This window comes from Nothobranchius furzeri, chromosome 18 (assembly GCF_043380555.1).
Source record: "Nothobranchius furzeri strain GRZ-AD chromosome 18, NfurGRZ-RIMD1, whole genome shotgun sequence".
Lineage (NCBI taxonomy): Eukaryota > Metazoa > Chordata > Actinopteri > Cyprinodontiformes > Nothobranchiidae > Nothobranchius > Nothobranchius furzeri.
In genome coordinates this window covers 28,903,586-28,917,576 of record NC_091758.1, presented here as the reverse complement: position 1 = coordinate 28,917,576, position 13,991 = coordinate 28,903,586, and the positions used below count along the sequence as shown (strand labels likewise).

Below are 13,991 nucleotides of genomic sequence, written 5' to 3'. Positions count from 1 at the left end.
GTATAATTTAATCTGTGTTGTTTAATGGTTTATTGTTGCAGCCTTTAAGATAGCTATAGGATTATATAGATAGGGTTACCAGCTACTCGTACTGTCCCTAAATTCAAGTTCATTTTGCAGCAGTTTTTTTGTTATTTTTTCATTTTGTTTTTTTCTGAAAATATTTTAAGTTCAATACTGAAGTCTTACATAAGTGAAAAATACATTGTGTGCATTTCTCACACAATGATAGTTTAGGATAACTGCCAACTGCACAAGATGAAAGAAGCAGTTTAAAAATTAAATTAAATTTAAAGCAATAACAATGTTGACTAGAGAAACTGGGACAATGGGTATAATAAGAAGCAATAAAATGGTGTGACATTTTGTGATATAATGTAAAATAGTACCTTCTGTACAATATTTTACATGTGTTGGTAATGTTTTACTAGTTTGCATGTTGGCAAATATTTTTATTTAATTTCCCTTTTAGGTATCACACCATTTGGTGGTTTTTTTTTTTTGGGACGCATACTTTGTGAAATCCATCCATTTTCTACATGAAATGCATTAAACAACATTTTATTCAATTTAATTAGATAATAGATTTTATACATTTAAAATTTTAAGTTCCGTGTGTTTAAATACGTAAATTTAGGCATCACGCAAAACGTATCTATTACGGAACCAAAAATATTTAAGTGTTTCCGGGGGGACGGGTTTTGTCGATACGCTTGCCTGACAGGCTCGTTCGCACCTCCTATGAATGGAAGATATTAGATGTAAAAGCCTTGATTTGGGAATGAGAACTGGATGTATACATTTTGGTTGTAGTCGGTTTCTTTCGATGTAAATTTGCTGAAGCTCTTTTAATAATTATAATTAAAAGTGTTCGCCTGTAGGTTGAGCGGAAGCTGAGTAGCGGTTAGCCTAACTACCAGTGAGGCTAACGTCTAAAGGCGTCTCCGAGGGAAATCCAAAGTGAAGATGTTTGAGACTATAATGGAACTACCGGTGGAAAGACAGATATTTAATGCTGTTCTTGGGTTCTCATGGACAGTGTATCTTTGGGAGGCATATCTGTCCTACAGACAGGTAAGTTAACCCATAACTCAGTACATGAGCTGGAGTCTGACGGAAGAAAACACAATGTGCCATTTTTATGTCATTTGGCCTCTATATGAGCAAATATCACAAGAAATCCACCTTTAATGAAATTTATGTGCATCAAAGTAATGTCTTGCTTCATAAAAATTGAACAGCGAGTAAATAAGCAGCTGTTGTACTTTATTAGCAAATTAGTTTAAAGGGTTGGCGTAAAAATAGAGGGAGACGCAATGTGTATGATTACAACAAATCCCAACTTTTTATTTACATGTTTAATTTTTAACGTCTAAAAATGTAAACAACTGAATCTTTTGCTCTCTTCTGCAAAAATTAACCACAAAGGCTACATAAACAGCAAGTATTTAAAAAAATTATATTTGCTTGTCTCTTAAAACTACATAGTTTTAAATGTACAACTGGAGCTGACGTTGACGTAAATAAGAGGGTATGTTGTAGATCTAAATACAACTTTGAAATCCTCAGTAAGGGAAACATAGTTTTAGTTTAATAAAAACCTTGACACCACACTCCAAACCTGAAATCCTCCTGCATAATTCGAGTGGAACATATTTCATGTATTTTGAAATGTGAGACTTTGCAAGAGTTTGAAATTTTGTAAGATATTTACTTAAATTGCAGAACAAAGTTTAGCAAAGTCACGAGTTAGTTGAGAAAGTCCTTAATTACTTTAAGCAACTGGTGTTATAGTACAGGGTAGACACTAAGTTTCAAAGAGGAAGCATATCAACTAAATCTTGTTAAGAGCACTAGCAAATGGGAGTTATTTAAAGCCCCTTTTATGTAACAGCTATTTTCAATTGTACCTCTAAACAGCATCTGAAATTTGCAGATTTTTTTAACTGCAGGTATCCATTTTTTAACAAAATGCTTGTCTCTTTCCTCTGTCCAGAGGAGGATATATAGGTCAACAACACATGTACCACAGGAGCTTGGCAAGATCATGGATCCTGAAACGTTTGAGAAGTCGCGCCTTTATCAGCTGGATAAGAGCAACTTTAGCTTTTGGTCGGGACTTTATTCTGAGATGGAAGGAACCGTAAGAAAACTTATGAATTAAAAAGCCTTTATTTAGTTGACTTCTGTTTTTAAAAAAAAATTTTTTTTTGTATATAAAGCTGATCCTACTCCTGGGTGGAATCCCAGTTCTCTGGGATGTTGCCGGATCCTTGACAGCTCGCTTAGGATTCTCGCCGGAATTTGAGATCACCCAGTCCTTAGTGTTCCTGATGCTCTCCACTTTGTTCTTCGCCATAACTGGACTTCCCTGGAGTTTGTACAACACGTTTGTGATTGAGGAGAAGCATGGCTTTAATCAGCAGGTAGGCAGGGAGAACTGCTCTCACTGGCAGACTCCAATCTGCTTTAACTGATCCGATTTTATATGAGTGTTTGTTCTTCTCAGACGTTGGGGTTCTTCCTCAAAGATGCCGTGAAGAAGTTTGTTGTGACTCAGTGCATCCTGTTGCCTGTGACTTCACTTCTCCTGTACATCATAAAGATTGGTGGAGATTACTTCTTTATCTATGCTTGGCTTTTTACCCTGGCTGTTTCTCTGGTTGGTGCTGTTTTCACTGATGACTTACATAAAATATCAATTTTGAGTAACTGATCACTAAAGATCATCTGTGCTTCTTCGTTCAAAGGTTCTTGTAACAATCTACGCTGACTACATCGCTCCCCTGTTTGACAAGTTCACCCCTTTGCCAGAAGGAGAGTTAAAAGCAGCCATAGTGGAAATGGCTAAAAGTTTAAGCTTCCCACTCACTAAAATTTATGTAGTTGAAGGTAAATCTCTCTTTTTATGTTTGTTTATTTACTCCTCAAAGTTTCCTGATCATACCATTAATGCTAATACAGTTTATTTTGAGGGCTTTTCTGTAATTTCTTTAAATGTTTTCCAGGTTCCAAGCGATCGTCACACAGCAATGCTTACTTCTATGGCTTTTTCAAGAACAAGCGCATCGTGCTGTTCGACACTTTGTTGGAAGACCATTCGCCTCTTAACAAAGTTGTAGAGCCGCAGTCTGAGCAGCCGGAGAATGACGAGACATCCAGCGAGTCAAAAGCCAAACCCAAGGTTCAAAAGGCTGTGTTGAAATTTAAAAAAGGCTCTTTTACAATTTTTTTAACCATCTCCAAACTTTTACGTATAGAAAACACCAAACTTTTATATGTATGACTCATTAGGTGTTTCATGGAGCTCGTTTTAGAAGCCAAAAATAATGTTACTGAAATGTTTTTAAATGCAATTTTTTTCAAAGGACACAAAGATAAGAACAACAGAATATCCATATTTACTTGGTCTGAATGAAAAAGAGCAGAGAAGAAAATGTTTTTTTTCTTCACCTTGTTTCAAAATAAAATCGGCATCATTACATTCACATATTCAGATTGGATTTTCAAACAAATTAAACTTGTAGTTTACATTTTCATAATTACTTAAAGAGCAAGTCACCCCCTACCAGAGTATTACTCCACTCCCACTTCATGTTTGAAAAATGCAACAAATGCTGTTGCCTGGCAGACCGAGAGGGCGGAGCTGCTAACAAATAAACACACACACAGGCTCACGACAGGATTGTGACATCATAATGTACCAGTTTACATCATAGCATACCTCTTAGCCAATAGCGATGGCAGATTTAAATTAGAATGCAGTGCAGAGTTTTTACCTGACAACGGCACAACACTGCCAGTTTTAGGCAGAATATTTAAATTTTAACTAAGATGCACTGAAGTGCTAAATTATTGTCGACACGTGTCTGCAGCACGATTAGACACTCGTTTATTTAGTTTATCAGCAAAAAAATGTTTATTTGGGGGTGACTTGCTCTTTAAAGAGGAACTGCACACCATCAGAAAACATAACTCCACCCCTAGTCAAGTTTTGAAAAATGCTATGAAAGTCTGCGTTGCCAGGTGACACGGAATGGTATGGCCAAGTTTGGGGAATTTTCATCCTGGAGGGAGGGGGGGTGGGGGTGGGGGGTGGGAGGAGACTGTATGATGTGAAATAGTACCAGCTTCAGCCATTCACACATTTTAAATGCAGTAGTTCAACCCACAGGGGGCAGCACTAAGGTGTTTTTAGACCTAGATGCACAGAAACCGAAAGATAGCATTTGTAATGACCCAATTATACAGTATATAAGTAAAAAACTGTTTTTTTTGGGGGGGGGGGGGTGTTTAGTTACTCTTTAAAGTTAGTTGGTTGTTAAACAGATCAGTCACTCTTAGTTTAACATACAGGCTGAATGTGAAGTTAGTCTTCTACCCCATTGCCTTTATTAGCTTCTGATAGAAAATAGATGTGTGAATACTGTAATTATTAAAGCCTGCCAGATCCACGTCACACTGAAAATTAGCATTGATGGACTCGCCCATCTTGGCTCACGATTGGGAAGGCTTTTGTTGATTTGGCGTCCAAGAGAGAGCAGAAGCTAATGATTAGCACTAGCATCTCCACAACATGGCTGAACTCCTTCAGGCTTGTTATTTGAGGAGATAAAACATCATTGTTGCATTAAAAAAACGGGGTCAGTGGTAGAGTTACGCTGCGGTTAGCCAATTAGAGGCGAGATGTCCCAGTGTCAGGAAATAAGACTTCAAATCCTGTCGTCTCCTGCTCCCCTCAGCTCTGGTTCACTTCTAGTTCCAGAAACCGAAGTGCCAGAGCTTTTATCCCTATAGAGATGGACAAACATTCATTTATACTAGACCACTGTAAATTTGTTTAAAACTTTAAATTTTATTCACTTTTTGAATATATTGAGTAACCTTGAATCGTTTATTTGCTTGTTCCCTAATTTAATTTACACCATACTCCATTTCCAATTCAATTCAAAGATACTTTATTAATCCCAGAGGGAAATTAGAATTTCAGTACACACGATTCAGAGATCAGACATACATAGGCAAAGACACATGACAAGAATTGGTGACTGTGGTCATTCGCAATCTGAGTTGCGCTACCTTAATCAGATGGTTTATATGAGGATTGAGTCAGGTGGAGGGAAAAAAAGGCACTTCAGAGTTACCCTCCACAGGGAGGGCAGCTTTGCTATTCAAAAAACACCTCAGACAGAAATGCCTCACAGGCTCAAGGGCACCAGATTCAGATAAGAACTTGTTTTGGGGCCAGACAGAGATAATTTCTTCTCTGTCTTAAAGTTCCGCTGGTCCTCAACCCCTCTAAATCCAATAATGGCGATTGAAATAATTTTATTTTTAGATTTTTATTTTAAAATACTTCAATTCCTATTATTATAATTAATACTGGCTTTGCAAAAGTCCGCAGAACATTTGTTGTAAGGTACTTTTATTTGCTTTTAGTGGTTTAATCAAGCTGCTTCCTTGGCATGTTTTGTTAGAACAAGAAACAAGGATGCAACAACCCAGAGATCCTTGCTGTTTTGGGTCATGAGCTTGGCCACTGGAAGCTTGGTCATACCGTCAAGAATATACTGATCAGTCAGGTGATTTTCAATCGTCTCTAAATCTAAGTTTTATTTTTATATCACTGTGTCGTATCAAATCTATTACCCCGATGCCATCCATTGTGATGTTTGTGTGTTTCCCCGCAGATGAACTCCTTCCTGTGCTTCTCCCTGTTTGCTGTTCTGATTGGACGCAAGGAGCTGTTTGAAGCCTTTGGATTCGTCAACAGCCAGCCCACATTAATAGGCTTGATGATTATCTTCCAGTTCATATTTTCTCCTTACAATGAGGTAAATGGGAAATGACTTTCCTGTTGGATTAGTTTGTTTAGAGTTGTTTCAACAGTTCTTCTGTCTTTGCAGCTTCTGTCTTTCTGTCTGACGGTCCTGAGTCGCAGGTTTGAGTTCCAGGCAGATGCCTTTGCACGTGGAATGGGCAAAGCCTCAGAGCTCTACTCTGCTCTCATCAAGCTGAACAAGGACAACCTGGGCTTTCCTGTTGCAGACTGGTTGTTCTCCATGTGGCATTATTCCCACCCTCCTCTCCTCGAGCGCCTTAGGGCACTGGGCAACGTCAAGCAAGACTGACGGGGCTGGACGAGGGAGCGGCGACCGCCGTTCCCTCCGAAGGGCCTCCGTAGGCCTCTCCTGGCCCTGTGATGCATCCTGACCTCTTCTTCTTCCCCTCCATCTACTTTTATCTTATTTTAGCCTTTTCCTTCTCATTTCCTATACTTTACATTTTGTCCTATTGTTTTAAGCAAAACCAAACCATATTGGCACAAAACAACCTAAAACATTTAGCCTTTACTATTGTTTATTTTAAAATGCCAGTTATGCACTTGAGGTGAGCAATTTGGAAAATGTTTGTTTAAAAGTTTTTAGGAAGATTTTGTCAGAGTACATTTCAGATTAGCTTGACTTAAAATTATTGTTGTGTACATTTTTCAGGTTTTTTTTATTTAAAAAAGAACAGATGAAATTTTAAGCCTGTTTGAGTTAGAATATTTTAGTTTTGTGATGCAAACTAGTGGTAACAGGAGAACAACTTCTTTTGAATAATTACCAAAGTAGTTCATCTAACAGCCTATCACAATTTTACAAGTTTAGCATAAAAAGCTACTTAATACGTACTCATGACAGTACTTTGTACAAAAAGCCCAGATTTTGATTTATCTATCAAGTGCAACGCTTGCCCCAAATTAAGTTATTTGCTCAAATGAACAACTTTTAGGTGAGGGAAGCAGGTTACCTTGACTAAATGCGAGAGCCTCTAATTACCTTTTTGTTCTGATAGTGGACACAATGTGAACAGAGCAGTTCAAAAAGTTTCATTTGATCTTGGATTAGATGTGTGTTTTTTATTTTCTACAGGAAATGTGATATTTTTCTTAAGCACTTGCTTGCTTTTAAGGATCCAAGCAGACCTGTATGTAATGTAACTTTTGAGATTAGTTAGAATTTATGAATTGAATTGTATAATTGTTGGATATGGTTTGAAATTTTTAGTTGACAAAATGTTTATTTTGTATTTGGCTTTGTTGCAAGCCAGGAAAGTGATAGGGCACTTTGAGAAGAGGTTCTTCGAGGCGTTTCCTTTCAGCACACGAGTCCGTTTGGTTTGTTAAAAAATGGGATTGTATGCTTTCTTTGTTGCCTTGAATAAAATCCTAAAAAGTTTTTTTTTTGTTTTGATAAAATTAAAGGTAAAACATCGCTGCTTTTATTATACAGAACGTTTGAACAATCTATGAATGTAAGTAGTGTGCTTCTTTATTAAAGATATTCTATATTGATTGGATTATCCATAAATTGTGTTCCAAAATGCCCCACTCACATTTAAAAACTTTTTTGTTCCTACACATTCTCAGTTATACTTCTTGTATGATGACATTTTTAACCTAAAATTGACAAGAAAATGTACAATAGAACTCTGATCAACCAGTAGGTGTTTGAACAAGAGGAGGTGTGTGGTGGTTGATTCTGAATCCCCGATATTAATGTGTAGAATAGAGATTTCCTTCATTTTCCTCAGGGGACATTTTGGTGTTACAGTAGCAAATAAGATTCACAACAATAAAAGTTAGTACAGTGAATAAAAATGCATTTTTTTTATTATTTCTAATTTAACTGAACTGATCCCGTTTAAAAATACTGTGGAAACGTCTAGCAGAATATTTTAAATGAATCTATAGTGTACTCCTAATTTCTGTGTTAAACATAATTGTAAAATTCCTAACAATGTTTCAATTAATTCTTGATAAGTTTTATTCTGAGAAGTTCACGTCAACCACAATTCATTGCGGCTACGTAAAGAACGTACCATTACGCATCAATACGGAAGTAACTCTATTTGTCCCTACTTCTTAATAAATAACACTCTTAAATAACACAAATGTAAGTGTATTTTATAAATAAGATACAATTTTTTTTAATTTTGTTACCACTTCTTGGTATTTTATTGTTTAAACCACCTTTTACGTCACCACCCCGTCTTGCTAACAATGGTATGGTCCGGTGGTGTATTTCTGCAGACAAGGACAAGCTAGTGTCACTGTTGTTTTTACACGTTAGAAATAAAAATGGCGAGGTTCCTGAGGCCCAACGTTAGAAATTTTGTCGTTTTCCAGCTGAGGATGTCATCTGACCAGGTAATAAATGTCCCACAGACACACTGTTAATTAACATATCCTCCCAGCCTGTCAGTTTGTCATGCGTGCTAATTATTAGCATTAGTATGTACTTTAACATTTTTGCTAGCAGTAACCCATAAAGAGCTGAATACATGTGGTTTACTGGCTACTATTATGTATAAGCCAGATGAAGTGTATGATGAATCATCTGAATACACGACATGTTTATTTTGATTATATTTTGTCAACATTTCACCATTAGGTGACAGTTTAGAGAATAATATTCTGTGAGTTGCTCTTAATTGCATCGTTATTATAAAGCTTATAGTCTGTTCCAAATACACAATTTGTCACCTTGAATGTAATACATGAATATAGGTAGGCTCTTCATTCTTTGTTGTGAAGTAAAACTTATTTTGACCTTCAGACTTCAAATAACTGATCTAAACACGCATACACCAAAATCTAAAATGAAAGTAAAAAATGTGTAACATAAAGCCTGTGTCTTGTTGTTTCTCTCCCCTAAATGAATCTATTGCATTTTTAAAAACTTTCTTCCTGCATTGCATCAGTTGGGTGAGCTGGGTAAAGGTGCAGGAAAAGGTGGTGGAGGTGGAGGTTCCATTAGAGAAGCAGGTGGAGCCATGGGGAAGAGGGAAGCTGCAGAGGAGGAGATGTATTTCAGGTATGTACAACATTCTACTTCAGAGAAACAGTGTCGTGCATGCATTTTTCCATGCTTTCTCTAATTTATTTGTATGTATGATCCTTGTGTCTCTCTACTTACTGAAGACGTAAAGAACAGGAGCAGCTGGCTGCGCTGAAGCAGCACCATCTGGAAGAAATTGATCACCACAGAAAGGAGATCGAACGCCTCCAACGTGAGATTGATCGTCACAAGGGAAAAATCAGAAAACTGAAGCATGACGACTGAATTAAACAAATCAAACATAGCGTGTATAACTTCAATAGCTGCATGCAATGTTACCAGGCAGAATGTGTAGAAGATGTTGTTCTTCAAAGGCTTTAAAGTTATTAAAAAGTTAAATAAATGCTAAATGTTTTCATGGCATGCTTACAACCTCATTGCTTGTTCTGTAGTTCATTGTTGGCAAAACAATGCAAAGCATTGAACTAAATATTTTCAAAGTATCATGGCATCATTGTTTTTTTGTGGTATGTAAACACGAGTAGCTTCCACGACATTGTTCATTTGAACTGTGGACCAACAATACTTTCAACAGTTTTTAAAGTCATTTTTCAGCAACTTGCAATTTATACATCTTTTGTCAGTTCATTAAAGTAATGATAATTAGATTATTATATATTTGTAAAAATAAAAATAATGAAAACCTTTAAATCTCAATTAAACAGACATTTTTTTTTCAATTGGGTGAAGCAATCACCTTAAAAAGGTGTGGATACGTGGAAATATTTTTTTTCTTTTTCTAAAGACAAACATTTTAGTAAAACTGAGTCATTCAGAATAGAAGATGGAGGTCACCAATTAGAGAAATATTTTTTTCGCAGGTACTGGGACATTTTTCAACTATAGCTCATATTTAACTTGATTGTAAATCAAATGACACTGGGACTATTATCAGAACTGTTCAGTCCTGTTTAGGGTCACTACCTGCATGCTCATCAGCACCAAAACACCTGGTTTGATTTAAGATATGATTAGTGCTGAAGACTTGATTAGAAAACTGAATCAGGTGTGATGGAGTAGTGAAACAGCAAAAGCATGTACAGCTATGGCCCTAGGACCCTAATCAGATTTCAGATTCAGATTTATTGGCCAAGTAAAATTACATTTACAAGGAATTTGTCTTTGGTAGATGTTCGCTCTCTAAAACAGACAACAACCACAATAAATGAGAATAAAAATACCTAAAAACACATAAGAACATGTATACCCACACACATGTTCATTTACACACACACATATATACATACCCCCCCCCCCCCCACACACACACACACTCACACACACACGCACATCCATAAGCATACTGAATAAGCATTAAAAACTACAATAATAGGATGGTAAAAGAATCTACAGATTCAGGAGAGAAATGGCTGACGGAAAGAAACTGTTCTTGTGTCTGGTAGTTTTTGTGTACAGTGATCTATAGCGTCTGCCAGATGGGAGGAGATGGAAGAGAGTAGATGCAGGATGTGTGGCATCTTGGACAATATTCACTGCCTTTTTCCTGGTCCTGCTGATGTACAGTTCCTGGACAGAGGGCAGTTGGGCACCAATGATTTTTCCTGCTGTTTTAATAATACGCTATAGTCTGCATTTGTCCATTTTTGTGGCTGACCCAAACCAGACAGTGATGGATGAGCAAAGTATGGATTCGACTGCAGCAGTGTAGAAGATGATCAGCAGCTCTTGTGGTAGGCCATACCACGGCTATGGCCCTAGGACCCTAATTGAATAACATTGGACTATTTGAATAGAAGTATTGTGTAATCAGATTTTAAATTGGTCCAATCAATGCTTTTAAATTATTACAAATAAACCCCAAACGTTCTCTTCGATCAGAAGCATTTATGTTTGGTTGGATGGCGCTAGACTGTTCCTCAGTCATCCCACGAAGAAGAAAAATATCGTTCCGTCACTTCCTGCCACCCCTGCATTTTACCACGGGCAACCCCGTTGCTCTTTCTTTTCGCACGTCATGGCGGACCGGTTCAATAAGGTAAGCTGCTGTTGCGAGGAAATAAAATATATTATTCTACATTTAGCCAACTACAATACGCAATCTGTTTAGTCAGAATGGCTTATAACAGCGTTATATTTCTAAACGTATTCAGTACTTGTGTCCGTCTTGTCTGCAAGACTCGTTTTTTAACACTTGGATCAGTTAGCGGTAGCTATTTGAGCATGCCTTCATCATGGCAGCTTCCCCGCTGAGGCAGTGGCTTATGGTTAGCTTGTTAACAGTTTTTGTGAAAATGAGAATCAAATTGAAAATTAATCAACTGTCGTATAAAATAAAGAGACTGCTATATATCTGTGCAATACTCAAAACGTTTATTTCAGAAACAAGCTTACGTGTGAGCTACGGGTGTTTTAGCCGCGAGTGTTCCATGTGCTAGCTTTGAAATGCACATGAAAAAGACTACGATACAGTGTCACAATCAACAGTTCTTAAACGTCTTAGTAATTTTTACTCAAATGGTTTAATGTCTTGTTCGCTTAACGATCAGACATTATGAATATGCTTAGTTGATAATAGTACGCTTTTTAGGGCAAAGTCAGGCAGTCAGCCAAAGTTTAAAAAATGTACATCTACATTCTACAGGTTCTGCTAATAGATGGCAGGGGCCATCTACTTGGCCGACTGGCTGCCATTGTGGCTAAACAGGTCCTCCTGGGTAAGTTGTTTCTTAAGGATGTGAATAAAGTATGCTCATTTGAACTGCAGTAGACATTTAACCACACATCAAGAATTACTAACAAATAAGATAATTAACACTGTTTGACCAAGGTCCATGGGTTTTATGCTGTCGAGGGGATTGACTTGGTTGGAAATATTAGCAATTATGCTTCCAAATTCGATATGACCTGTTACTGGGAAAACCAATTTAATGCAAGTCTTTGCATGCACAGCTTGTATTGCATTTTATTGTATTCCTATTAAAAGTGTTCATGACTGTTTGCTACCCTTGTGTGATGCTGCATGTTCCTGGCATGAATGCAAACATGGAAGCAGATGTCTAATGTGAAATAGGACTCGCCCAGAATTTAGCACTATCATTTTAACTGTGAAAAAATGTTCTATCGCAAATGGAGAATGACATTTATAACCAACGATTTAAGGAATGTGTCCAACCAGCCTTTAATCTTTCTTTTGTAGGCCACAAAGTAGTGGTGGTAAGATGTGAAGGCATCAACATATCTGGAAACTTCTATCGCAACAAGCGTAAGTAAAACATAAAATAAGTTTTTCTCTTAAGATGTGCTCGTCAATGATGATTTAATGATATTATTCGAGTTTCACTGACCATGAGACTATCTTACATGCACTACCATCTGAGACACCAGCATTGTTTACTAGTAAGACATTAAGTTTAGTAAGTAGTCTGCCTGTGATTTACTGTGGTGTTTGTGTCCACCAACAGTGAAGTATCTGGCTTTCCTGCGCAAGAGGATGAACACCAATCCCTCACGTGGGCCGTACCACTTCAGAGCTCCCAGCAGGATCTTCTGGAGGACTGTCAGAGGTGGGATTGTGGCTCAGGTTAAGAAGTTTACATTTGTGTAAATATAAACAAATGCTTGAAGTTTAATTACAGATTCAGTCGTTGGGTTTTGTTTAGAACTTTCAATGAAGGGACCTTAGTGGTGCAGGTGATTGCAGTTTCAGTTTACATGTTCTAAGTTGCTTGACTGTGATGAGCTCTTTATCCCGAATCTGAACATCTATTGATGAAACAAACACTTCGGATCTGACTTCTGAGTTAAGCAACAGCGTTTTTGGACTTCTGCTAATGTCATACTCGAGGGTGTTTCCCTTATTTTTGTTTTTTACCTTGTATTTTTTTCTCTCTCAAGGCATGCTTCCCCACAAAACCAAGAGAGGCCAGGCTGCTCTGGACAGGCTGAAGGTGTTTGATGGTATCCCCCCTCCTTATGACAAGGTATGTGTCTTTATTTATGTAGCGTTTGAAATTTGGCTGTCGGTGATTACTTTTATCTCCCTTCTTTGAATTTACCATGAAAAGGGAACAAGATCTTGACTGAGACATGCCACGTTACCAAGTGAAATACTTTCTGAAGCTGCAGTTTTTACTTTTTCTAACGTGGATTTTGTTTTTTAGAGAAAGCGTGTGGTTGTGCCAGCTGCTCTGAAAATTGTGCGCCTGAAGCCCACTCGTAAGGTGAGTTGTGAACAAAAGTTTTTCATCAGATTTTTGCTCTTAGTTTGGCTGTTGGTGATGTTTCATGACTTCGCTTCCTTCGTTGAATTTAATGAAAAGTAATCCTAACTGAAACATGCCATTGTATGTTTTATTTCCCTGCTCTCAGCTAAATTTATTTTACTATTTAATTTCCTTTTTTCTTTTCAGTTTGCTCTGCTCGGGCGTCTGGCACACGAGGTTGGCTGGAAGTACCAGGCCATCACAGCCACTCTGGAGGAGAAGAGAAAAGAGAAGGCCAAGCTCCGCTATTCCAAGAAAAAGACACTGGTCAAGCTGACCAAGCAGGCGGAGAAGAACGTTGAGAAGAAAATCGCCGTATACACAAACGTTCTGAAACAATATGGTGTACTTGTCTAACCTGGGTTTTCATGGCCAATAAAGATAATTAAATGTTTATAGAAAGTGTCTTGTTTTTCAGTGGTTGCTTAAAGTAATTGTACATAATGAGTTGAAAAAACTACTGTGATGGACAAGCAACTTGTCCAGGGTGTACCCTACTCGCATGCCTGGAGACTGCTGGAGATGGGCACCAGCACTCGCCACCCTGTGTAGATAAGTGGGTGGAAGTTGAAGGAACTGCAGGCAATGCAGAATATTTAGATTCAGATGTGAATCAGTTAGTTTTTCCTGCTAAATTTACATTTTACATCTGAATAACCCATAAACTACTGGAGTGTTTGTAAGGTGAATGTGCATTTTTCTAGACTAATTCTGAAACACTGCTTTACAAAAACTCAGTAGTTTGCATCAAAAATTATACGAACGTTATTTATAACTTGGGAATCAATTTAGGCTTTAACAACTAAAGAGAATGCAACACATCCCAGCAGAAACCATTTTTTAGTACTGCAAAACTAAACATCCTTTTGTTTTTGTTGTGCAA

The 13,991-nt window shown here is 37.5% G+C and overlaps 3 protein-coding genes and 2 non-coding genes across 5 annotated transcripts; all 5 read left to right on the top strand.

The window, feature by feature from the left end:
• The first annotated feature begins 703 nt into the window (after nt 1-703).
• zmpste24 (zinc metallopeptidase, STE24 homolog) lies at nt 704-6,477 on the top strand. The gene is made up of 9 exons (XM_015969915.3): nt 704-1,074; nt 1,997-2,143; nt 2,223-2,426; nt 2,510-2,662; nt 2,751-2,892; nt 3,009-3,184; nt 5,478-5,582; nt 5,691-5,834; nt 5,907-6,477. The coding sequence occupies exons 1-9, from the start codon at nt 967-969 to the stop codon at nt 6,129-6,131; spliced, it is 1,404 nt and encodes a 467-aa protein (XP_015825401.1). The 5' UTR covers nt 704-966; the 3' UTR covers nt 6,132-6,477.
• Nucleotides 6,478-8,033: 1,556 nt separating this feature from the next.
• atp5if1b (ATP synthase inhibitory factor subunit 1b) lies at nt 8,034-9,328 on the top strand. Its single transcript, XM_015969917.3, has 3 exons — nt 8,034-8,194; nt 8,749-8,861; nt 8,969-9,328. Exons 1-3 carry the CDS (start codon nt 8,126-8,128, stop codon nt 9,108-9,110), a joined length of 324 nt encoding a protein of 107 aa, XP_015825403.1. The 5' UTR covers nt 8,034-8,125; the 3' UTR covers nt 9,111-9,328.
• Nucleotides 9,329-10,791: 1,463 nt separating this feature from the next.
• On the top strand, nt 10,792-13,502 carry rpl13a (ribosomal protein L13a). Its single transcript, XM_015969916.3, has 7 exons — nt 10,792-10,881; nt 11,488-11,560; nt 12,043-12,108; nt 12,308-12,409; nt 12,741-12,826; nt 13,007-13,066; nt 13,256-13,502. Exons 1-7 carry the CDS (start codon nt 10,861-10,863, stop codon nt 13,463-13,465), a joined length of 618 nt encoding a protein of 205 aa, XP_015825402.3. The 5' UTR covers nt 10,792-10,860; the 3' UTR covers nt 13,466-13,502.
• Nucleotides 12,147-12,228, top strand: LOC129163747 (small nucleolar RNA Z195/SNORD33/SNORD32 family). The gene has a single exon (XR_008563546.1). It is a non-coding gene; the product is annotated as a small nucleolar RNA Z195/SNORD33/SNORD32 family (small nucleolar RNA).
• On the top strand, nt 12,573-12,648 carry LOC129163749 (small nucleolar RNA SNORD50). The gene has a single exon (XR_008563548.1). It is a non-coding gene; the product is annotated as a small nucleolar RNA SNORD50 (small nucleolar RNA).
• Nucleotides 13,503-13,991: the final 489 nt, after the last annotated feature.

Coding starts and splice junctions, on each gene's coding strand:
- atp5if1b (XM_015969917.3), top strand. CDS start 8,126: ATGGCGAGGTTCCTGAGGCCCAACGTTAGAAATTTTGTCGTTTTCCAG. Junction 8,195..8,748: donor TGAGGATGTCATCTGACCAG/GTAATAAATGTC, acceptor GCATTGCATCAG/TTGGGTGAGCTGGGTAAAGG. Junction 8,862..8,968: donor GAGGAGGAGATGTATTTCAG/GTATGTACAACA, acceptor TACTTACTGAAG/ACGTAAAGAACAGGAGCAGC.
- zmpste24 (XM_015969915.3), top strand. CDS start 967: ATGTTTGAGACTATAATGGAACTACCGGTGGAAAGACAGATATTTAAT. Junction 2,427..2,509: donor AGCATGGCTTTAATCAGCAG/GTAGGCAGGGAG, acceptor TGTTCTTCTCAG/ACGTTGGGGTTCTTCCTCAA. Junction 2,663..2,750: donor TTACCCTGGCTGTTTCTCTG/GTTGGTGCTGTT, acceptor CTTCGTTCAAAG/GTTCTTGTAACAATCTACGC.
- rpl13a (XM_015969916.3), top strand. CDS start 10,861: ATGGCGGACCGGTTCAATAAG. Junction 10,882..11,487: donor TGGCGGACCGGTTCAATAAG/GTAAGCTGCTGT, acceptor TACATTCTACAG/GTTCTGCTAATAGATGGCAG. Junction 12,827..13,006: donor TCCCCCCTCCTTATGACAAG/GTATGTGTCTTT, acceptor TTTGTTTTTTAG/AGAAAGCGTGTGGTTGTGCC.